The sequence below is a fragment of the Lathamus discolor genome, chromosome 23 (assembly GCF_037157495.1).
Source record: "Lathamus discolor isolate bLatDis1 chromosome 23, bLatDis1.hap1, whole genome shotgun sequence".
Taxonomy (NCBI): Eukaryota; Metazoa; Chordata; class Aves; order Psittaciformes; family Psittacidae; genus Lathamus; species Lathamus discolor.
In genome coordinates, this window is record NC_088906.1 from 1992578 (window position 1) to 2015468 (window position 22891).

Here is a 22891-nt window from a genome sequence, read left to right on the forward strand (position 1 = left end):
CTGGCTTTGAGTTTAGCCAGAGCAAGCAAAGCTGCTATGCTTGGGTGGCATTGTCCCAGTTGTCCAACTATAAATAGCAAATGGAGCCCAAGTGCTTCTTGAACTGACTTTGGAAATTTCCCAGCCTCACCTTGGAGGAAGGGTTTGTGCCAAGGCACATCAGCCCTTGGCACAGTGGGGCTGAGGGCGGTGAATGCTCAGCACGATGCACAAGGACCCATAAGCGAGTCGATGAGGTGGCAGAGTTGCTGTGGGTGCCATGTGTCTGTGTCCCTGTGATCCCTGTTGGGCAATACCTGAGGATGCTGAGGAAAGAGCATTGAGTCAGTGCAATGGTGTCACACAGAGAGGTCTTCAGCAAGGAGGGAATGTCCGAAGTGGAGACAGAGATGGAAGGGCTGGAGTGAGATAGAATCATGGAATGGTTTGGGTTGAAGGGAACTTAAAGCTCATCCAGTTCCAAGCCCCTGCCACGGGCAGGGCCACCTCGTACTAGACCAGGTTGCTCCAAGCCCCTTCCAACCTGCCCTTGAACGCTGCCAGGGCTCTGTTACCCTTTGATGCTTTAACACATCACACCCTTCATCCTAGAAGTTCATTCCATGTTCAAGGCTAAGAGTGGTGGATGATGCTCTTGTTCTGTTGGTGTTATTGTCAATACAAGAATTCTGCAGGTGTCTCCGAGGCTGCAGTGTTCCCCAGTGTCTGGCTGGCTTGCTCTTTGCACCTCAACACAGCAACAAACTACATGGCTCCCCCATGGGTGGATACTTTGGGCTTCATCCCATGAGGTGCTTGTATCCAGGAGCAGTGCCAGCAGGGGAATTAGCTCTTCCACAGCGTTGCATTGCACAGTTGGATCCAAATACCGCTCACATCAGTGCAAAACAAACACTGCTGCTGGTCTGGAACACAGTCACACTCACCCCATGGCCTCTCTGTGCCACAGTGAATGACCATGTGTGCTCAGGGGGACAGAGGCTCCATGCTGGAAAGGTGGGTGCTAAGGGTAGGGGATAGGAGGATCATAGAATGAACCAAGTTGGAAAAGACCTTCAAGATCATCCAGTCCAGCCATTCCCAGCACTGCCGAGGCCACCACTGACCCAAGGCACTGAGGCCTCGTCTCCACGGGGTGTGAGCACTTGCAGGGCCGGTGCCTGCAGCCCTGCCCTGGGCAGCCTGTTCCAATGCCTGAGCACCCTCTGGGGCAGGAATTGCTCCTCAGCTCCATCTAAACCTGCCCTGGCGCAGCTTGAGGCCGGTTCCTCTTGTCCCATCCCTTGTTCCTTGGGAGCAGAGATTGACCCCACCGCACTACCACCTCCTTTCAGGATGGAGGTAAATAGCTGGGGAAAGAGCTGAAAGCTGAGGGTATCTCATATTCATCTCCAGAAGAGACTCATTTCTCTCAGTGGAGAGGTTTTCCATGTGCAGAGTGTCCCCAACAGTGGTGCCTGCCTGGAGCATCCTCCAGTGTCCATGAGTGGGACAGGAGTAGGAGTTGCTGCTGGCCCCATGTGGCTCCAAGCTTCTGGCACTGATAGCTGATTGCTTTTATTGGTCTGTTTGTGCATCGTGGCGTGTAATGTAGGATCCAAAAAGCACTACTGGTCTGAAGTAATCCCTCAAACCAAGACCCAGACCTTTGCTTGTTTTAGAAATGACTCATTTAATGTTACGGAGATGAAATAAGCAGGTAGGGCTTCCTGGGGCATTTGGGTTACTTGACAGGATTGCTCTCATCTGTACTGATTCACTGGGTCATGTTAGGTGATCCTGGACTTCTCGTCCATCTGCTTTCCCACTTTCGTCTCCTTCTTTGCCTCTTTTATTCACCTTTTCCACCTTGCTTTTTATTTGAGTAGACCCAGTTCTCCTGAAGCTCCCCCTCTGCAAGGAGTGTGAAATGCCATAGGAAGGTGTCCTGATCCATTTTGTGTTCCAGTTGTAACCAGAAGGATATCAGCCTGTCACTTGGGTCATGGAGCGACGTATCCAGGGAACCTTTGGAGCATCCTGCGGTCCTGGAAGTGCCTTGGAGTTCAGCTTCCACAGAGGGTGGAAGAAGGGTATGGAGGCAGCCTCCAGGGCGAAGTGGATTCCATGATGCTACAGAAAGGAGTTAGGACATCCCACTGGGGGCAGTTCTCCTGGGGATGTTCTTGAGCCTTCACGGAAGGGGAATCTCTTACGCAAGGGAGGGGAAACCAGTATTGATGCTGAGGCTGCTTTTTCAAATGCTGCTGTTGTGTAAGAGCAAAGCCTTGGGCAGCACAGAAAATGCGGAGAACATCTTCCAGTCACCCAAGCCAGCACAACGTGAGGGTTGCTCCATGAATTTCTGCCTTTATGAGTACCTTAAACTTCAAGGCTATGTAAATTCTCCAGGTTTGCTCAGGGCTTGATGCACTTCAGTTGCAGAGGAGGTTTCCATATGTAGCCTGGGGGTGCAACTACCGAGTGAAAAGAGTCTCTTCTCTTCCTGCCATAGACTCTTTTCTTCATGTCGCTGCCTTCAGCAACGCTTCAGAGGCTGGGGAAAGCGGCTGCTTTCCAGTGTTACCTTCCAGTGGCTGCAGGGTGGGAATATTCACAGCAGAGATGCTGTATCTGAGACAGGAAACACATTCCCACATGTCCTTTTTGCCATCCAGGTGGGCTCTCCCTTGGTCCTCTGGCTTCTGTCCCTGTCCCAGGGTTGTGGCAGGGAGCAGCACATGGCTGCTTGCTGTTGCAGGGATGTGGAGGATGGAGGGCTGACCCTGGAGCACCTGGATGCAGGAGCTTCTCTTGGGGCTCATGTCCTGGCTTCTGAGCTCAGGATCATGCCTGCCTCCTTCTTTCTTTCTTCCAGCACTGCACCAACACCTCACTGCAGCAGGAGAGGGGTCCCCAAGTGAGGATGTGGTGGTTTTGGTGGGCAGGCTTACACTATGGTCCATTTGCCTTGAAAACTGCTTCCACAGAGACCAAGCCTGAGCGCAGACACACTTCCCTATGTCTCAGTGATGCATCAAAGCCCGATGAAGCTACCAGCCCTGTGATCAGCCCCATTTGTGGCCTTGCTGCTCCCCTCTGCACTGGGGCTGAGATGCGCAGGATCCTCCTCATCCTCGGTGGCACTTCCATCCCCACAGCACAACTACAGAACAGAGCAGAGGTGGCAGTGGCTCAGGAAAGGGGTTCCCCATGCAGGGGGACAGCCCAAGGTGGCTGGTTTTGGTCTGGGTCCCTGTGGCATGGGACAGGCAGGACCAGCAGCGCTGCCTCACGCCACTGTAAGAATTGAACTGCAGCGTTAAGCAGATCTGTGGCTTGTGATCTTCATTCAGCGTGGTCAGCCTCTTTGGAACTGTGGGTTAATACAGAGGCCTTGATAAGCAGTTGCTGTCTGGGTGATGACTGGAACTGGAGGTGCCCTGGTCCCTTGATGCTCTGTGGAAGGTTTGGAGGATGGTTTTGTAACAGACAAAGCTGGTGGGTTTGGGGAATGAAATTGTTTAGTGCTATAGGCTCTCAGTCCCTGCTTAGGACATACTCCTGTCCAGCAACCAGTGGAAAAGACAGTTCTTGGGTTTGAGAATATACTGTATTCAAATGATGGGATGGACGTGCTATCACCTAGCAGAGAACTGCTGCCGAGACCAGTTTCAGGTGGTGGGTTTGACTTCTGGAAACCATGGCTTGTGTGTTTGTTTTCCCAGTATCCAAGAGTTGAAATCAACCACGCTCCAAGTGTTGCCATTTAGATTTCCCTATATTAATGTTGGTTGCTAACCAAGACCAGATCTTTCCTAAACATAATCTGGTGGCTGGGCACGATCACCCTTTCTTCTAAGGCTGAAGAGCTGCAAGGGTGTGCTTGAGGTTCGAAAGCACAGCCAAGGGTTGGGGTTTGTGGGTGCGTTGGTTGCTTTGGCTGTGCCGGCTCCCTTTGAGGCAGGATCTCTGGCACGGAGCTCCATGGAGGTGCCTGGGCAGGTTGAACCTGCGGCAACACGTTCTGCTCCACGTGGGCTGCGTGGTGGAGCTGTGGGCAGCGCAGGAGGTGGTTTGCTGGGATTTTCCTGGATCCCATGTAGGGAGAAGCGATGGCCACACTGGGCTGCTGCACCTTGGGCTCTGGTCGTGCAGTTCTTGGTGGGCTCAAATGGGCCTGGAGATGCTGGTGCTGGGCCCAGGACAAGCCGCCTCCTCCAAACACAGATGCTGTGGCTTGGGATTTGAGGAATGAGCTGGCAAAGTGGCGTGGGGATGGCCTGGAGGATTCCTCACAGCGTTTACTCTGCTTCACAAGCACGCACAGTGGCTCTACCTTCTGTTGCCCCAATCTTTCGTGGTGAGGTGAGAGTTGTTGTGCAGAGTTTCCTCTTTATATCCTCTTATGTCACGCTCCCTTGCCGGCTGAGTGCACCCAAAATAGCTGCCAATCCCAGTCGGTTTCACTTCAAGGTCTCTATTCTTAGCTTGCTGGTTAGCTGAGCAAGCCGCCTTCCTCAGTAGTCATGAGTTCAAGGAGTGTAGGGTAAAGACTCAACCCTAAGTCATGCAGGAGTTCTCTCTGTGTTTCATGGCAGCTTTGAAGGGACCGTTTGGGCAGAGCCCGACTCAGCAGCCTCAGACTCGCGTGCTCAAAAGGAGGGCAGCATGGATGTGAGGGTGAAATAAGAGTTGCTGGAGCTGGGACTTAACTCTGGAGGAGGCAGACGGCTCCGGAGCCGGGATGACTCAGTACGTGAGAGTCTGTTCAGTGGCCTGTTGCGTCTGCCCCATCTAGGAGCAGCCTTGTCAGAGAGCAGCCTTATCAGATGCCTCTTACCGCTGCACTGATGATCAGATGCGTGCGTGCGCGGCAGGAGTGAAGCAGAAGTGAATGTGGGATGCGGAGCGGTGGCTTCCCGGGAGCGGAACTGGCTGGTGTTGCACCGAGGCTGAAGATACCTGCTGCACTGGTGATGTTCAGCCCATCCTGTAAGTGCCTTTCCCATCCCGCGGGGACTTTTTCCTTCCTTGCATGGCTGTGATTCCTTGGTTGGCTCAAGGTGTATATGGGAGCATCCTTCTGTACACGGACAGTGGTTTGCGCATGGGCCTGAATTGCGGCTCTGATCTGTGCCTGATGGATGCAGCTACCACTGGGGCAGGTTTGAGGTTTAGATTGCCTGTATGCAGAGTCCCTGCTCTGGAGCTTTCTGAAGCCTTGTAGCCACAGGAGGGGAGCAAACAGCATCAGTCCCAGCTGCACCGGCACACACAGGACAGGCTCATCTGTTCCCTCTCTGCCTTTTCTGGCTGTTTCACTGGCAACTCAGCATTTATCCACCAACTCTTGCTCGGATCTGCTGAAGGTGCTGCCTACATGGGTGCAGAGGCACCTCTGAGAGTCCTTCATCAGGACTTAGCTATTTTGAGAGTGTGTTTTGGGAGAGATCTTGTTTTCCAGACTCCGTTTAAATTCCTTTGTCCTTTTCAAACTATTGTTGAAGCTTTGCTTGGGTTAGATGGGTTTCAACCCCAGAGTGGATCAGGGCACAGCATTCTGGCGTTAGGATATGGGTAGGAGCAGCATCCTGCACCTCAGGGACTTATGGCACAGGAGAACCAAGCCCATCCTGAGGACAAAAGGTGCTGGCCGTGGCTTTTGCTGTGTGCTGCGGGCTTGCTTGGGACGTGGGGTTGCTGGGGAGGGAGCGTTGTGTACGGAGCTCGCATCCTGCCTACTCTGCGGGTACCGGTCACGTGCGGACGAGGCCTTTGTCCTGGGCCTGGCTGCTTTTTGAGAGTTTATTTTTAGGTGCTCTCTGGCTTCCTCTTCCTCCCTCGCTGCGCTCCCTCCCTCTTGCGAGCTCCCTCTTCTAGGATTGCTTCTTGAACAATCAGTTCCTCCTTAAACCCAGTTTTGCAGGGCCTTTGTCTGCGCTTGGGAGCCGGCCCAGCTTTTGCCTTAGCAGCTGCTGGCTCCTTTCGGGTAAGCAAGAACAAATCAAGGCTTACACTGAATGAAGCAGTTGAGCCCGAGCTGTCTTTCAAACTGGGGACAGCTGTGCAGCCTCTGCACGGAGCCTGCCTGGAGGGCACAGAGGCTCCTTGGACAGAAACTTCTCTTGCCAGTGGCCTGGGCTTAATGGGTTTGTGCTGCTGATCCCTGCACTGCCCCAGTGAACGCCTCTGGGTGCCTTGTGGAGCTTTATCCCAGGCTTGGTTACAAAGCACAGCTCTTCCCTTTCCTTGAAGGCTTGGTCTACACCAGCTTGGCTTACAGGCTCCTGTAGAAATTCAGCTTTTGGAATCATGGAATCAACCAGGTTGGAAAAGACCTTCCAAGTCCATCAAGTCCAACTGTTCCCCAGCACTGCCAAGGCCGCCCCTAACCCATGGCACTGAGGCCTCGTCTCCATGGGGTGTGAGCACTTGCAGGGCCGGTGCCTGCAGCCCTGGGCAGCCTGTTCCAATGCCTGAGCACCCTTTGGGGAAGAAATTGTTCCTCAGCTCCATCTAAAACCTGCCCTGGTGCTGCTCGAGGCTGTTTTCTCTTGTCCCATCCCTTGTTCCTTGGGAGAAGAGACTTTGGGATGCTTTGAGTGGTTTGATCACCATATGGAAGCGCAGATTCTGGCTGCAGAGCATCGTGGTGGGAACCACATCGTGATGGGACCCATGCGGTGGATAAGCTTTGAAGACAGCGAGCTGTTGGCATCCCCTTGGGCTCTCTGCGAAAGCAAAGGGACACAGTGAAGTGGCAGCACTGCAGGAACCCTGGCGTGGCTCTGCTGGTTTAAGGGCAGGATTTGTAGATAAGCAGCACGCATTGGTTTCAGAACAGCAATGTGGGAGAAGGGAGGGGAGCAGCAGATAAGCCTTGGGCTCGTGCAGAAGTTTCCACCTGACACCAGGGCAGGGAGTTGCACCAGGGGCAGTGTTTTGCTGAGATGAATGGGGCAGTTTTCTCTCCCCTCCTCTCGCTGTCCTCATCTTCTGGTGCTTTAGATTAGACTTGGTTTATCCTCTTTCGACACCCGGCCTGACCATAACGAAGAGCTCCCCAACAGATCTGCTGCTGTTCAGTGCTTTGGAGGCAGTGCCGGTGCGCTGCAGCCTTGTCCTTCTCCCAGCTCCTGTCCCCTGGTCCTTAGAGCTCATCAGAACCAGCAGCAGGCTTAGACATGGGATGCAGTGATGGGAAGCTCCTCAGAGCTTCTTGCAGTTTCCCTTTTTTTCAGTGCTCCAGAGGATATGTGCTGCAGATCCTGCCCATGATCCCACGTTTGGGCTCTGGGGTTGGGATGCACTGCGCTCCTGCAGACTGGAGGTGTTGATGGAGCTTCCTCCATGCGTTCCTAACCTGCCTTCCAAGTTCGTCTCATCCCACACCCAAGGCTGCGTGTTGAGACCAAGAAAGGGATTTGGTGGCTTTGGTGCTTTAAGGCATTGAGGACACACTTGCAAGACAGAAGTCCGTCCTTTCTGGTGGGCCAGGCATTGAGAGGTGAAGATGATCTATTCTTTGCATGGTACCATAGGCAAACCTTGCTGTTGACTTGATAACAAGAATCAGGGGATTAAAGCAGACCTTGGCTCCTGAATGCAAGTGGTCTTGGCACTTGGACTCCTCAATAGAAGATCCAGAGGCTGCTCAGAGCTGGGCTTGTAGCTCTTGTGGAATGTATGGTGGATCGTGAGTTGTCAGCAAGGTCTTCTCCTGCCTTGTTGGTGAGTCCCCTAGGGCTCCCTGGAGCTGGGTTTGCTCTTATGGCCAAGGCACTTGCTCCACGGGCTGGGGTACTTTGGGACCAAATCCATGGAGCATTTGCATGGGGGGTTTCTGAGGGATGCTCTCAGCTTCCTGCCACCCTGTACCAATTCCTGCTTGACTTGTGGTCTCTCTGCCCATGTGTGGCAGACTCTGAGTGCCCCAGTGAGCAAACAGGGCTTGTACAAGCCTTCCAAAGCTGGGGTTGGAACCTGCTTTTCTAGTATGACAGAGCAGCTCTCAGCCACTCTGCCTCTTTAAAGCAAGTGTACTCACAGAGGGTTTGGCTTCTCTGCCTAGAACTGATTTTTTAGCCATTAGCCATAGACAGGGCAAAAGTCCCTGCAGGCTTTATCCAAGCAGCTCATTGCGGAGCTGTTGGAGGTGCTTTGTATTGCAACGCCTTGTCTTGTGTGGTGGGTCCATCCCTGGCCGTAATGGGCCTGCACGGATGCTGAGTCCCCCCCCCTTCCTCATCAGCTGGATGCTCCATAAAGGGAGCAGGAATAATTCCCCTGGATTAAATCACAGATCTCTCTCTCCTTCCATCTCCAAGGCTCTGCCATGGTAAACAGCCGCTTACTGGAGTAGGTAAGTGGAGGCAGCGCAGTCCTGCCAAGCCCTCGTGTCCACAAATGACTAAATCCTGCCTGAAAAGTCAGAGTATGAAAACATTAGTTTTGGGGTTTGGCTGAGCCTCGGGGAGCGCTGGGATCGAGCCCAGCAGGAGAGCAGAGCCATCCCTCTGGATGCGGCTGGAGGACGGCTTGCCTGCTGCAGCCGTGCTGGGGGGCAAGACAGGGGTCTGGGATGCTGGGGGGTGCTGGACCACTGCTCCCAGTGCTTGGACCAGCCCTACAGCCGGGGCTCAGAGCTCCTGCAGATGCTGTTGTGCCCCTTGGCGAAGCGTGTTGGCTGCAGGGTGGTGCTGTGGCTGCGAGCCCTCCTGGGTCATCAATAACTGCTGTCTGGAGAGCTGGTGGAGGAGCTGTCTGCCAGCCGTGTGCAGATGCAGCACCTTGCCTGGGTTGTCTGGCTTTTAAGCTGGCTTTTCTTCCATGTGCGCTTCCATGGTGGGGCCCTGCACACAGCCGGGTTTCTGGGTGCTGCCCTCGTTCGTTTGCTGCTCTGACATCCCATGGTGGGACGGTGAGAGGGGGTCCTTGCCTGCTTGGAGCTGAGTCAGGAACCTTGCGGAGCTGTGTTGGGTCCATCATCCTGGCACAGCCTGGCTGGTTGGCTCTGCCATCGTCTCGTAGAGAATAGGTGGATATGAGGTGTCCCTGCCTGTGGCAGGGGGTTGGAATTGGATGAGCTTTAAGGTCCTTTCCAATCCAAACCATTCTATGAGATAGGAGATACTGACGGTCTGGGAAGGGAGAGCTCTGAGCAGCTCCTTGCTAAAGCCTCTTTGTGCATTTTGGTGTCTGGTTAATATACACTGGAGCAGGAGCCTAAAAGGGTAGAGAGCAGCCTGCTAGTAGCCCAGTCTAACTGGGTGCCCTGGTGTGCTCCTGGGAGCACCAGTCTTGCTGCCTGAAACATCCAGCATGTTTCACCTCAGTGGTACAGGCTGCAGCAAGAGCAGGTCAAGCAGAGCAGTGGCAGGCTTGTGATGCTCTGCTGGCTGCTCGTCTGCTCCTAATGGCTTTTGGTGACCATTCCCTGCCTCCACAAAGGAAGCCCCACTCCAAAGAGCAACCTCTATCCCTGCCTGCAGGATCTGACCCTTCTGAAAGGCTCTGCAGTGTCTGCATAGAGATAAGGGTAGGGTTTAAGGCCAAAAATTAGGAGAATTTCCTGCTGCTAGAGATGGAGCCTGGATAATCCTGATTTAGGGCTTTGACTCCCATCTGCCGCCTCCCTGGGCTCCCATGGGATGCTGACCTGATTCCCAGCTTGTTGGGCTCTCCTGGCTCATGCCCATTGCAGGGTCAGTGCCTCGCTATGGGATCTGTAGGTGGTTTGAGCACACGGATCCCTGATGCTCAGCCTTGTGCACTGACGGCAGCCCAATTCCCAGGTGCCGCCGTGCCGCATCCTCCTGCGGCAGGACAGAGCCTGGCAGCGGGACGCCCGTTCTGCGTGGCCAGGCTCAGTGGTGAGACGCTGGTATGCGAGATGTAAACTCCATCCCAACGTTTAGATTACAGCCCTGTGAAAAACATCAGCTCCCCTAAATGGAGCCCAGATGGTGGCGGAAGAAGCTGTGCAACGCATCGGAGCCCAGGGCCAGGAATTGCAGGAACCGGGTGAGCAAAGGGACCGGGGCTGAGGGGGAGGGAGAGGAAGGGAGGTAGGGTTACAGCTTATGGAGCCTGCATCTGCACCAAGGGTCAATTCCTAAACCAGGCTGCTTAATCCAACTCGCCCCCTTCAAAACAACTTTGGATGCCGAATGTCTCCCACGTTGCATCACTCGATGCAGAGTTTCCAAAGCTGAGGTTTCCCACAGCTGAACTTGTGGATGGCGAGAGGCCAAGAGCTCTTGGGCAAATCCGAGGGGACCAGGTAGATCTGAGGCAATGAATACAGAGCTCGGGAGCTCTTCCAGAAGAGGAACTTCCCAGCTTCCTCCTGCCAGCAGGTTCAGTGCCCGGGGAGAGGGTCGAGTGTGCACAGGGAGCCTGGAGATGGAGCCGTGTCTTGGGTAAGACAAGCATTAACACACACCCCAGCAGCCGGATGATGGCATGGTCAAGGGCAGGCTGTGGGGAGGCTGACCATGACTCAGTATCCTGGTGTTGGGATAAAAGCATCCCTGGGCACTGAGAGCTCTGTCTGGGAAGCTTGGAGTGATCCTTCACCCCGCTGTGCTGCAGGAGCCTCCAGGAGAGCTTGTTCTGGGTGACTGGGGAAGGCATGGGGTGATAGAGGGGTGCTGGGGCTACCGCAGAGCATATCTGGTAGGGCTGAACCCCATGAAGCGCACACAGGAGACCGAAATGGAGGTTTCCAAATGATGCCGGGGTGATGTGAGAGCAACTTATTTGTTGGGAATGGCTTTGAACTGCAGCAGGTAGACCTCCCCCCTGGGCCAGGACGGGTCCAGTGGTGAGGAGGTGCTGGGAGGGTTTGATCACATTAGATGAGTGTTAGGAATGGCTGAGTTGTGAATTGGAGAGCTGGGGGGGATGGTGGGAGCTGAGGTGTTTATACAGAAATCAGTCTCTTCCTGAGGTCATTGTGTGAAGAGAAGTTGTGGGAAGACCCCAAACAGGTCCAGATGGGATCGGCGCTCCTCTGTTAGGAGCCCACCCTCCCTCCATTCTCCCTGCTCTGCCCTTCCTCTGTCTCCTTCTTTTCCCTTCCAAGAGCTGCTGCATTTCTTAATGCCACCCACTTGGTGCAAAAGGGACTGGGGCAAGCTGGGGACAGGAGCAGGAGGGCCAAGAGGAGCTGGGCCCAGCACTGCGGAGCTGAGTCCAGCGCAGGTACCAAACTGTGGGCCTGCAGGTAAGCTTATCCACACAGCATTCACCTTGGAGGAAGGCCCACATCCCTCGGGATAACAGTGTGTGCAGGAGCAGCGCACCCTTCCCCTCAGAGATAAGTTTGTGTGCAGACACAGCCCAGAGATAAACACCCAGGAAGGCAAACACCTGAGTCCTGCACTAGCAAACAGCCATCGTGCGGCTGTGTCTGTCCTCCCAGGGTGCCCAGCAGAGCCGGATGGGTGCTCAGCACCCACCACACCAGCACTGGACCTGATTTTGTCCTAGAAAATCATGTGCCGTGCCCCCAAATGGGATGCTCGGGGATGGAGAACAGGAGGAGTTTGGTGTCATCTGCAGCTTCAACTGGCTGCAGCTTCCAAAGATGCTCAGAGCATCTTTCTGCTCAGCCCCCAAAGTGCTGCTAGACCCCAGGGTTTGTGTGCCTGGAGGATGCTGTCATCTTTAGGCTGGGGAATTACTTTTCCAGTAGCTCTCAGGTAACCTTCACGTGCAGCACAGAGCTTTAAAAAGCTCCTTTAAGCTGCAGGAGAGGTTTTATTAAGCTCCTTATGTCTTGGGGAGTTGTGAAATGGTCCCACGTGAAACCACCGCATTGGGAATGCTTCCTGGGGGGGTTTCAACGTGTATTTTGGGACCCTCCCTGTGAAGGGAGGTTGGTTGGGTTCCACTTGGACTCTCAGGAGCAGCACGAACTGGGTTTAAGACCGTTTGGGATGTCCATGAGGGGGTTACTGCTGGTGTCTCTGCAGCCAGCTCAGCCATCTGCACTGAAATGTCGACGCTGGCAGCTGCATCCCAGCTGGAGCTGCTGGATTTGGATCTTTCCCTGAAGCCAGACTCCAGAGTTTTAGTTTTCAGGGCTGGCTGGGAAATCTTTAGGGCATCGTCCCATAATCCCAGCTGAGATAAGGGGGAGTTGTGGTGACATTCAGCCCTGCATATGCTGCTGCAACCACCTCCCAGCACATCCCGCAGTATCCCTGAGTTGAAGTTTAATGGCAAAACAACAACTAAGACCATGTAAAACCGTGTTTCAGTGCAAGTTGTGCTGTTTCGGGAGCAGGGGAACCAACAGGCTGCTGTGGTTTAAGCAGGACACAGGCCAACAGCTATTACAGTGTGAGACTTGTGAAATGCAACGGTGCAAGTGCGCAACTGCAGTTTATGGACAACCTGAAGGAAGCTCATGGGTGCTACTGCCCCTCTGCTCATCTCTGATATGGTTTGGAGATGCTCAAGAGTTGCAGGTAAAGGCAGTGCACAAAGTGACCCTCATGCCTTAATAATTGGAGGGGCTCTTGGTGATGCTCCAGTCACCCCATGCAGTTACTCTGATTAGATACTCATCCAGGGTTATAACCAAGCAGGGGTGGTGGTTCCATGTCTCACCAAGAGGGCTTGCTCCAATGCAACCCAGTTCTGGGCTGAATAGCAGCTTGAGGAATGCTGTACTGAGGTTTGACTTGTGGATCAACAGCATCCATATCCATGAGCAGGAGCTGAGCTGTCAGCAGGGAGATGATGCTGGTCCTGCTCGGGCAGTGCCATGGTGGCTGTGCTTGGGTCCTCAAAAGTAACAGAACGGGGTTGAAGGCTCCACTGGGTCTGTGCTTCTTGAGTGACGACAAGAAGGATCAACCAGGAGTAAGGAGAGGCCATCACCTCTGTAACTGATGATTCCTGAGTGATCTCAATGCTGGGGCTAGCACTGTGCTGTCTCCTTCAGCAGGGGCAGTGACTCAATGGGAGCAACCCAAAACTACCAAGAAGTAGGATGTGCTTTGCAGGGAGAGATGATGATGAAGCTCGGGCTGCTTATCTCAGCAGAGGAGACTCAGAGCATCAGCTCCTTTGGCTGATGGACGAAAACAATGGTGTGTTGGAAGCAGAGGTTAGCTTGTGGTTTCTGTGTTGGCCCCTTCCATCTTATGTGAACAATCTTGTAATGCCACATCTGATCTCTTCTGGTGTCAAATCACAGCAGAAGGGAGTCCCTTGAGACACGTCTGGAGTCTGCTCCTTCCCTGGCAAACATCTCTAAGTCTCGGTTGTGGTTCCTCTGTGTTTTACTGGCTGCCTTTTGTGTTTGTGTTTTGAGGTGTGGGTTTGTAACAGTGACGATGACGAACCCTTGAAAGATCTGTCGAGATCAAGGAACTGGGAGCACTTTTAGTTCTCTTTCCCTCGGTGGGACCTTGCTGTCGGGGCTGGAGGGCTTGTTGGGTCTGGCTTGCTCATGAGTAACTGTGCTGCTTGGGTGGAGGTTCACTTGCTCTTCTGCAGAAGCCCAGACTGCTTGATAGCCTGGGACAGTGATGGGAACAAGTGATAGCGCTTGGCTGCTTCCCTGCTGGAGAGGTTGGGATGCTGGCACGGAGAGGCCCCATTGCAGCGCGCGGACGTGTCTGGGATGCTGTGCCAAGCGAGTGAAGGTGTGTCTGGGGAGAAGCCTGGGAGGGGAGCAGGGTGTAGGATGGGGTGCTGGCACATCTGGAGGTGGGACACACAGGCTTGCAGAAGGATTTGTGGGCTCGGCCTGGCTTGAGCTTGGGTGTGTGCTGCATCTGCACAAAGCTGCATGGCCTCCCTCCTGCTGCCTTATCTCCTGGCTTGGTGGGGCCTCCCAGCAGTGCTGCTTGCTGGAGGAGAGCCTTGCAAAACCCCATGGCTTTCCCTTCTGCCCGTGTGGCTTCTGGGTTCATCTCCTCACAGCGACTCTTGTGCATTCATGACCTTGGAATGAGATGAGGCTTTGCCATAGCTGGCCCACTGACCAACATCCCTATTGAGAAGAGAGGTTCCCCATTACATGCTGGTTGCTTTTCTGATGTACTTGGCATTAGCATAGAGCTCTTCCGGTCAGAGAAATAGGGATGCCCCAAATAAAGATCTCTCGGCAGGCTCTGGTAGGAGCATCTCTGGCATCTCATTACAAAACCTGGTGGGTTTATTTTGTCAGCATACCTAAATTAATGGCAGAAGGACCATGAATTACATGACTTTGAGGCAAGGGGTTGGTCACAGTGAAGAGTTCCCAGCAGATCTGTGTTTTAGGAAGTCGTTTGACACGTTTGCCTTCAAGAATCTCAACTGAAGAATGTGCTGAAATTGCCTTGCCTGGAAGGTGGCTGATGTGGGAAGCAGGAGACGGGGGTGAGAGCAGCGAGCGGCACCACCCAATGTATACGGCCATGAGCAGGGGATGGTGATGTCTTAGTGAGGAGCGGAGTTTGCAGCCCCTCCGTGCCTAGAAAGTCTTATTTCACTGATTAAGGAGCTTTATGGCAGGGAATAGAAGTCACAACCCAAAAGTCTGGCTGGGAGCTGTGGCTTTCATGCAGAAAAGGCAGGTTGGATGGGGCTTGGAGCAGCCTGCTCTAGTGGAAGGTGTCCCTGCCCGTGGCAGTGGTTGGAACTGGAGAAGCTTTAAGGTCCCTTATGATTCTATGAAAAAGAGAGCTCTATGAGGCAAAGACTAAGAAGGGGATTGGGTTTAGGGCTGGAGGTGGTGAGCTTGAGTCTGGAACAGTGCAGGAAGGGTTTGTGCAGCTCAAGGCTGTCGGTGCTGCTGGATGCACCCGCTCCTGCATCAGGCTCAGCTCTGGCAAGGCTTTGCTGTATGGGGAGGGGGCAAGCAGCTGGGAGAGGAGGTGAAGCTGGCAGAAACCAGGCCTGCAGGAGCTGATTTATCTGGGAAGATGCTAATACTCCTTTTCCAGCTGAAATCACAGCCTCCATCTCGGCTGCGCTCGCTGTTAGCTCCACATCCCCGCTGCTCCCATGGTCCTGCCGCACTTTGCCACAGCAGGAATTTCCCCAGTTGCTCCGTGTCTGTCTGCAGCATGAAACAGCCACAGCACCTCCACAGCCTGTCCCGCACAGTTGTTCTTGGGTTGCAGTGGGATACGGGAGCAATCTTCCCTGCCAGGGCTCTGGATAGACCAGCTTTTCTCCTTCCCTTATCACCATAAGCTTTGGGAGCGGGCGAAGCCGCTGCTGAGTTGTGGAAGAGCTTTTAGGCTTTGGCAGCAAAGGGAGAACGTCAAGAGGTGCAATGGCTGCAGAGGGACCACCTAAGAGACCTTGGGAGGTTGGCAGCAAGCAGGGCTGAGCAAAGAAATAGCAAAGTGATGTTGAAACTCCTGGAAGGGGCAGAGTTGTTGCTGCAGAAGAAGGGGGAGGAAATAACACAGAAGGATGGGAATGGCTTGCCACTAGATGGAGCGAATGGTCTTATGGGGGTTTATCTTCGGCCTCTGGCAAGTTCAGTCCAGGACCTCCACTGTGGGAATGGGAATTGGATCTTTCTCCTTTGGGCATCAGCATCTTCTCCAGCACTGCTGAGGTGATGTGGTGATCCAGGCTGTTGGATGCAGAGCAGAAGAGTCACTTCCAGATACTGTGGGCACAGAAATAGAATCCTTGAGCTCTTGAAGCCCATGTCCTTCAGCAGAAGCAGTCTGGGACTCTTCAGTTTCCATGTGTGAATATGGAAGAAGCTGTGCAGTGGAAGTGGCATCTTTCCTGCCTTGAGGGACCAATGGCAGAGCTGGTCCTCCTGAGGTTATGGGTAGGGGCAGTGTCCTTTTGGGAAAGCACTGGTTTCAAGAGTTGGAGATGTCCTTGTGATGTGCATGAAGTCACAGCAGGACTTTGCCCACTGATCACAAGAGGCTCCATTCACCCCATTGCCATCCTTTGGGAGCTGATGACTTGCAATATGGGGGACCCCCATGTCCCCTCCTGTTCCCCCACCTCTTGTGGGGCTGCAGACCCCATCAGGAACACCACAGAGCTGCAAAAGGAGATTGAGGTAGGAAAACCTTGGGCTGTTCCTCTCTGATGCCAGTTGGGAGCATAAGGAATCCCTGCAGCAGCTCCCTGGTGATGCAGGTGCTGGGTCGGGGTGGGATGCAACATCTTCCCACCACCCTCACACCAGGGGAGGGGTGAGCTACAGCAACAAGAATGCTCCCTTCCACATGGGTGACTGCTCCCAGTTAGAGATGAAAACATTTGTTCCTGCACTTGGAGTCATTCCTGGGATTGCAACACCCAGGCTGTGTTTCCAATTAAGCTGCTGAAGTCGTCATGCATTTCCAAGCGCATTGGCTCAGCAGAGAGAAATCTGGCATTGCCTTCGTGTGCTGAAATGCCAGCTGAGATGTGCACGGTACTGAATGGGAAGGGCCCCCCCCTCCAAGCACCACCAGCACAGCATCACCCAGGGGCATTGGGCAGCTCCAGGCCAGCGGGGAGGGATGTGGCTGAAGGCAGAGCATTCTGCATCCCTCCTCCTGGGAATGGAAACGCTTGGAATAGTTGTTGAGTTACTGCTGGGTTTTTCCTGCCTGGTTTCCTTCTGTTTCTGGGTGTGTGTTTTGTTTTGGGGAGAAGGGGAGGGGGGTGAAGGGAGTTGTGTTTGGTTTAGGCGCTGCGTCTGCAGGGCTCTATTTACAGCCCCGCTGCCTTAGCAGTGATGGTTGCTGTGCGTTGGGGATGATGATGTGACCTCTCCACCCCAGCCTCCTCCCAGGCCCTCCTGGGGGGGGGGGGTTTCTCCTGCTCCATCGAGGCTGGGAGCTGTTTGGTTTGGGAGTTGAGTGATTCCTGAAGCGATGCCTGTGTTGGGGTCAGCGCCTGTGAGCTCCTTGGTGTTGGATGGTGGGTCCTGGTGGTGCATCTTTGTGTTAGGTGCATCTCTATGTTAGGCACCTCTCCAGGGAGCTGCTGGAAGGACAGGCATCCCCTTGCCCATGGTTTTCTCTCTCCTAGGGCTGCTTTTGCAGAAGTCAGGGTTCCTGCCTGGAGCTGGAAGTGACCCCACACATTCCTCATCTCCCGTGTGGTGATCTGAGCAACGAAATTGGCTCGGGAGCCCGGTCCCAGCTGGGTGGGAGCAGTCCAGTGCGTTCGCACAAACACTCACCAAAGGCTGAGCTTGTGCACAAATCTTCCCTTTCCAAGAATGAGAATCAGGCTGAGGCCCCCCTCCCTCCGGAGTCAGCAGGGATGGGAGCAGGCAAGCGGGGACAGGGAAGCTCAGTAGGTCACTGGTGGCTTCTCCCTTTAGGGGGAAGCGCAAAGGAGCGAGTGAACTCCTTTTACCTGTTGGGAGCTAGAGCAGGGATGGAATGCCCGGCTGCCGCCTCCTCCGTGGAGTTCCCTCTGCCTGTTCCATAGGGACGGTGTTATCCACATCCCTGCAGCAAGGCTTCCTTGAGAGCTGGAAAGCGTTAAGTGAGGACGGTGACAAGACCACTCCCAAATTGGATCCTGCTCCTTTCCCATCTGCGAGGGCAGCACCGGGGCAGTATGTTCTTCAGTGGGAGTGTCGTGCAAAGCCTGTGCACCCTTCCCGGAGGCCAGCGCAGGCGGATGCGTGAAAGCCTGGAAAACACCCCAGGGAAGCGAGGAGAGGAGGGGGAAGGCAAGTTTACCGCTGGTGTTTAATGCTGCACTGCATCCATTTAACAGATTCTTATGGATCTTGTGCTAACTTCCCAAGTTCCTTGCTCCAGAAATGGAGCTTTCCGATGTGCCTCCAGTAGAACAAGTCTGTGTCGCACAGCTTTTTAGCAGCGAGGATGTAATGGTTCTATATTTGCTTGCAGGACAATAATACTGATGCTTTCTATTTTTAACCACATCAGCCGGGCAAAAATGCACTTGGGAATCTTCAGGGAGCAGAGCAGCTCCGCTCCGAGCGCTGCCGGACCTCGGGAGCGACGCCAGCAGCTCAAGCAGCTTTGGGGGTGCCTGGCCCCACATTTTGGCAGGTAACGAGAGGCCAAGGGCTGGTCTCCCTGCTCCAATGGGCTCAGCGGAGCCTATGCTCCGGGGGCACAGGGCTGGGGGGTGGTGGGGAGGAGCTGGGATGTGTGGAATCGTCAGTCCTCCTTTTCCTCTTGTTTCTCTCCCTGCTGCGGCCCTTCAAGGCTGCGGAGGCGCTGGGAGACACCGTGGGTGTCTCCTGCCTCTGTCCCTGTGATGCTCATTTGGGTGGTGCCAGTCCTGAAATCCCAGCTCAGGTCCTAAAAGCATCTCAAACCTTTTGTATAGATGTACTTTTTTTCATCCTTTTCTTTTTTTCCTAAGTTTCTGTCACCACCTTGAGCATGAAAAAGGGCTGCAAGCAATAACCTGCAAAGCCCTCCAAAACAAGAGGTGAATAACAGAACTGGCACCGACTTGAGGTGCAAGCCCAAGTTTGGGGACTGATTCATGTCTTGGAGTGGGTCTGCCCTGGCCAGGTCCTTCTGTCACATCTCTGCTTGAGCTGCCGTCAGGGCTTGCGTTGGTCCCTGCTGACGTGCGTGCTGGAGGAGCCTGCACGTGTGCACCTCCCATTTGGAGGAGAAAAATAGGGATTTAGGGTGGATCGTGCTCCCTGGGTTTGTGCTTTGTCTCACCCTCCAGGCTGGGTCCACGGAGAGCGTCTTCTGCCCTCTTGTTGTTTTGTTGGGCTTTTTTTCCCTGCAGTGGAAAATCCCGCTGGCTTTAGGAGTGGGTTTATCGTGGTGGTTGATCTTATTGCACAGGCGCTGGTTTCCAGCCCATCTGCAAGTCCATGCGGAGCAATCGCCGTGTTCCCACGGCAGATTTAAGCCAAAACCGGAGGGATTTGGAGAAATCTTCCCTTTCAGGATCAGGCTGAGATCCCCGTCCCTCCGGAGTCAGCAGGGATGATGGATGGGAGCAGGAAAGAGGACAGCAAAGCTCAGTAGGTCACTGGTGGCTTTTCCCTCTAAGGGAGAAGCACAAAGAAGTGTGTGAACTTCTTTTACCTGTTGGGAACTAGAGCAGGGATGGGGTGTCCGGCTGCCCCCTGCTCCATGGAGTCCCCTCTTCCTGTTCCATAGGGATGGCGTTATCCACATCCCTGCAGCAAGGCTTCCTTTAGAGCTGGAAAGCATTGAGCGAGGATGGTGACCAAACCAGAGGGGTTTGGATTGAATCTGAGACCTGGCTCTTGTGCTTCGGGGTCCTGGGGAAGGTGGAGTCTGTGCCTATGGCCACCCCCTACAGACAGGTTTGCATTCTGGGGCTGATCCTATGGGACAAAGAGGTGATTTTGGCTTTGGTATCCCGGGCGTGCAGCTGCGTGGGGCTCGGGACAATGGCAGGAAGCCGGGAGCCGCGCGCAGCTCCTCATCCTCACGGAGCCGCCGCTGCTCCTCCCTTGCTATTTCCATCGCATTGTCCGGAGGAGAGGAAGGATGTTTCCAGCCTTCTTCCTTTTTGCCTCCAAGGGATGTGGGGTGGGTGGGGAGGGGAGGGGAGAGGATTTCTCTTGCTGGCAGTTGTGCAATAGGCGCTATCGCTGCTCTTCGGAGCACCGCCCAGGTCAAGGGGGTGATGCGCCTTGGCCTGAGATGTTCCTGAGCTCTCCTCTCCTCTGCACAGTGCTGGCAGTGGAGATGTGTCTCCTCCCGTGTCCCTGCTGGCAGCCAGCGGGCTCAGGCCTGTCCTCCAGTGAAGTCTATGGCTTGGAGCTCCATTGGAGGAGATGCTTCTGCAACGTGGGCATGGACTTGTGGTGCTCAGCAGTGCTGGGGGAGATGCTGCTGCCTCCACATCCCTTATTCCCAGCAGTGGTGTGAGGTTGTTGGCACTTCATGGAAGGTATTTTGGGAAGGCAAAGTGGGATCCTAATGTTCCGAATGCCCCGAGAGCTGTGTCGTGGTGGGGACATGTGTGTGGCGAGGTGTCATGGTGGTGCACGGTTTCAGGTGCCTCTGGAAGCATTACAAGAAAGGGAATGGGAATGTGATGGAAATATGGCCATGAAAAGGGGTTCTGGCTCGTTATATGTTTAGTTCTTCATTTGTGGAAAAAGCTCTGATGATGACAAAGAAAAGCTGCAAAGTCCTTCCTGTGTTCTTGCACAGCTCCCATTGCCCATGGCCATGCAAAGCCGAGGCTCCTCCAGGCTCCCACGTGCCAGGAAGTGAAAGCAGAATGAATTAAGATGGAAAATGATCTTAATTTGTTCTGGCTTAAATCCCTTTAGCGCCAGTAAACCCCAGCCATTTGAAGCCCAGATCTTGGTCAGAGCATGGCCACACCTCTCCTATCATTCAGAGGTGGAGAACCAGCCCATGACACATCTCTAAGGGCTTGGCTGTGTGGGGGAGTGACATGTCTCTGTGTATGGGAGTGACACAGCTGGGACAGCCCCAGGATGTAGCAGCACTGCTGACTTTTCCATAGGGAAACACAAAGCTTTCAGGATCCCTTCTGGCTTATTTCCTTTGCTTGTCCCAGGTGGAACTGGGATGCAGCGTGATGATCTTGTCCGCAAACAGCATCCGTGGTACCCACCATGTGCCGTTCCTCAGGGACACCCTCCATACCCTGCCTTGGAGCTGTTGAACACTCTGACAAAGCCCAGGGTCAGGGCCAGCCTGCACAACCTGCCAGGAATACCGGGAGCTCCAGGATTTTGCTGCTGACAGGAGCTGCCCAGCAGCGCCAGGGTGATGGAGCAAGTACTTGGCAGCCACCGGAGCCAGCTCTTTGCGTTAGTGAGAATGCCACTGATTTGGCTTGGGAAAGAACCATTAATCCCTGGGGTCAGGGTAGTGCCCTCAGCAGTGTCCTTCATGGATTAAGCCTTCTTGATGTTGTGGTCACACATGTCCCATTGTGTGTGCTGGCGTTGGTTGTCCTGCATTGGGGTACATGGGGGAGGAAAGGCTGTGTGGAAGGAGGAGGAGATGCGCTGCTCAGTTGTCTCCTTCATCCTCGATAGTTTTGGGGTTGTAGGGATGCTGTGAGTGTGGAGAGTGCAGCAGAGGAGCAATTCTTCTGTAAACCAGCTTAGAAATCCTGCCGGAGGAGCTGAGGCAATAAAATAACACTTTAGGATGGGGCAGAATCATGGAATGGTTTGGGTTGGAAGGGACCTTAAAGCTCCTCCAGTTCCAACCCCAAGGCAGTGGGCAGGGACACCTTCCACTAGAGATTGCTCCAAGCCACATCCAACCTGGCCTTGAACACTGCCAGGGATGGGACATCCAAACCTTCTCCATTGAGCCCATCCCAGTGTCCCAGCACCCTCTTCTCCGTTATCTCCAGCCCGAGCTTCCCCTGCTCCAGTTGGGACCCATCACCCCTCCTCCCATCGCTCCAGTCCCTGATTCAGGTCCCTCTCCAGCATCCTTGTAGCCCCCTTTAGCCACTGGAATCTGCTCTGAGGTCCACACGCGGCTTCTCTGCTCCAGGCTGACCAGCCCCAGTGTTCTCAGCCTGTCTTTGTATGGGATCTGCTCCAGCCCCTGCTCATCCTCGTGGCCTCCTCTGGACTTGCTCCGTGGTCTGTGTTCTTCATGTTCCCATTTACAAAGCAGAGAGGGGATTGTGTTTGTCTCCAGCAGCTCCCACGCTGGAGTGGGCACACGTGGGAGCAGGAGTGGGACTGGACCCATGGACCAGCCTCTGCTCCATTGTGGCTTTTGCTTCCCCAACAAAGACCTTGGTGTTTCCACCTGCCTCACAGGACCTGGGTGCCAACCACCTGCCCGGGCCCACGCAAAGCCTCCCTGTTTATTTTGTCTATAAGCAATATCCCCCAGAGGTGGGGGGAATACCCACTCTGCCTTAATTGCATTTAATGAATGTGCTGGGGCTGCCTGTCAGCAAGTGAGGGCTCTGCCAAGGTTCCTACTTGCCTGTGAGAACAACTGGGATGTGGGGTGCGGCTCTGTGGGGTGCAGGCAGAGAAATGAGGGCTCCCTCCAGCACTGGTGCTGCTCACCCCATGCCGCGCCATGCGGGGCTCAGCTCCACCGGCACCGTCATCCCCAAGGACTTGGAGGAACAAGGGGCAATGGGTTTAAATTGAAACCCATTCAGGGGGTTGGAACTGTATGAGCCCAAGGTCCTTTCCAACCCAAACCATTCTGTGATGATATCTCTAGGTGGATATGCCAAGTGGGTGGGAAATGCCCTTGCAGACATTGCAGGGCTCTTACAAAGGTGGGTTTGTATTGGATGCACCTTGGGCATCCCTTCATCTGGAGCTGGGTCTGGTTCAGCTCCACAGTGTGCGCCCAGCCTGTTTCATTGCCAAATGACCTAGCGGGTCCTGGTTGGGATGTGCTTCTGCTGACTTGACACTAGGCCTCATCCTGAGAAGGTCCCAACGGCTCAAACCCCACCACATGCACTGATTCCCCAGTGTGTGAGGTTAACGCTGCTGCACTGGGCTCATGGTGGGGGGTGTTGAATGTTGATTTTCTCCCCTCCCCACCATGCTCGTGCAGCCCAGCTCGGGATTCACCCTGTTTGTGGGTTAAACACCCAGGGCAGTGTTGCTCCATGCATGCAGAGCACACACCCCACCGCACCCTCCATCCCTGCCAGCCTCTTTGGCTGCCTCGGGGTACCCGCGTTCTGCAGCCGTCAGCTGGGAGCTGCGTCCTCCTCCAAGGCTTCTCCTCCTCCTCCAATGCTTCCCACTGCTGTTTGCTCCTCCTTTTCCCCAGGCAGGCCCTGGCTCCATATAGGATGCAGGGTCCTCCTTGCAGTTCTTCACCCTGATGACTTGGCTGTGCTGTTCCTTTTCCAGTCATTCCTTGGCTTCAGCTTCATGGATCTCTTCTCAGCCTTGCCCCCAGCTGCTTGCATGCACCAGTGCTAACCCAGAATGTCGCTGGTGTCCCCATGGGGTGGCAGA

General features: G+C 54.4%; 1 protein-coding gene across 11 annotated transcripts in view; it reads left to right on the forward strand.

The window, feature by feature from the left end:
• The window catches only part of HDAC7 (histone deacetylase 7), a 78193-nt gene that overhangs the window by 30064 nt on the left and 25238 nt on the right, over nucleotides 1-22891 (forward strand). For 2 of the 11 annotated variants that reach the window (XM_065659506.1, XM_065659509.1), the window contains exons 1-2: nucleotides 17532-17641; nucleotides 17865-17990. The exons of 2 other annotated variants lie outside the window; for them this stretch is intronic. In XM_065659506.1, the coding sequence (XP_065515578.1) occupies nucleotides 17590-17641; nucleotides 17865-17990 (178 nt within the window). In that variant the 5' untranslated portion in view covers nucleotides 17532-17589. Of the gene's footprint in view, nucleotides 1-4490; nucleotides 4975-17525; nucleotides 17642-17695; nucleotides 17768-17864; nucleotides 17991-22891 lie in introns of those variants that run through there. 7 more of the 11 variants (XM_065659505.1, XM_065659508.1, XM_065659518.1 and 4 more) reach the window with 6 other exon arrangements.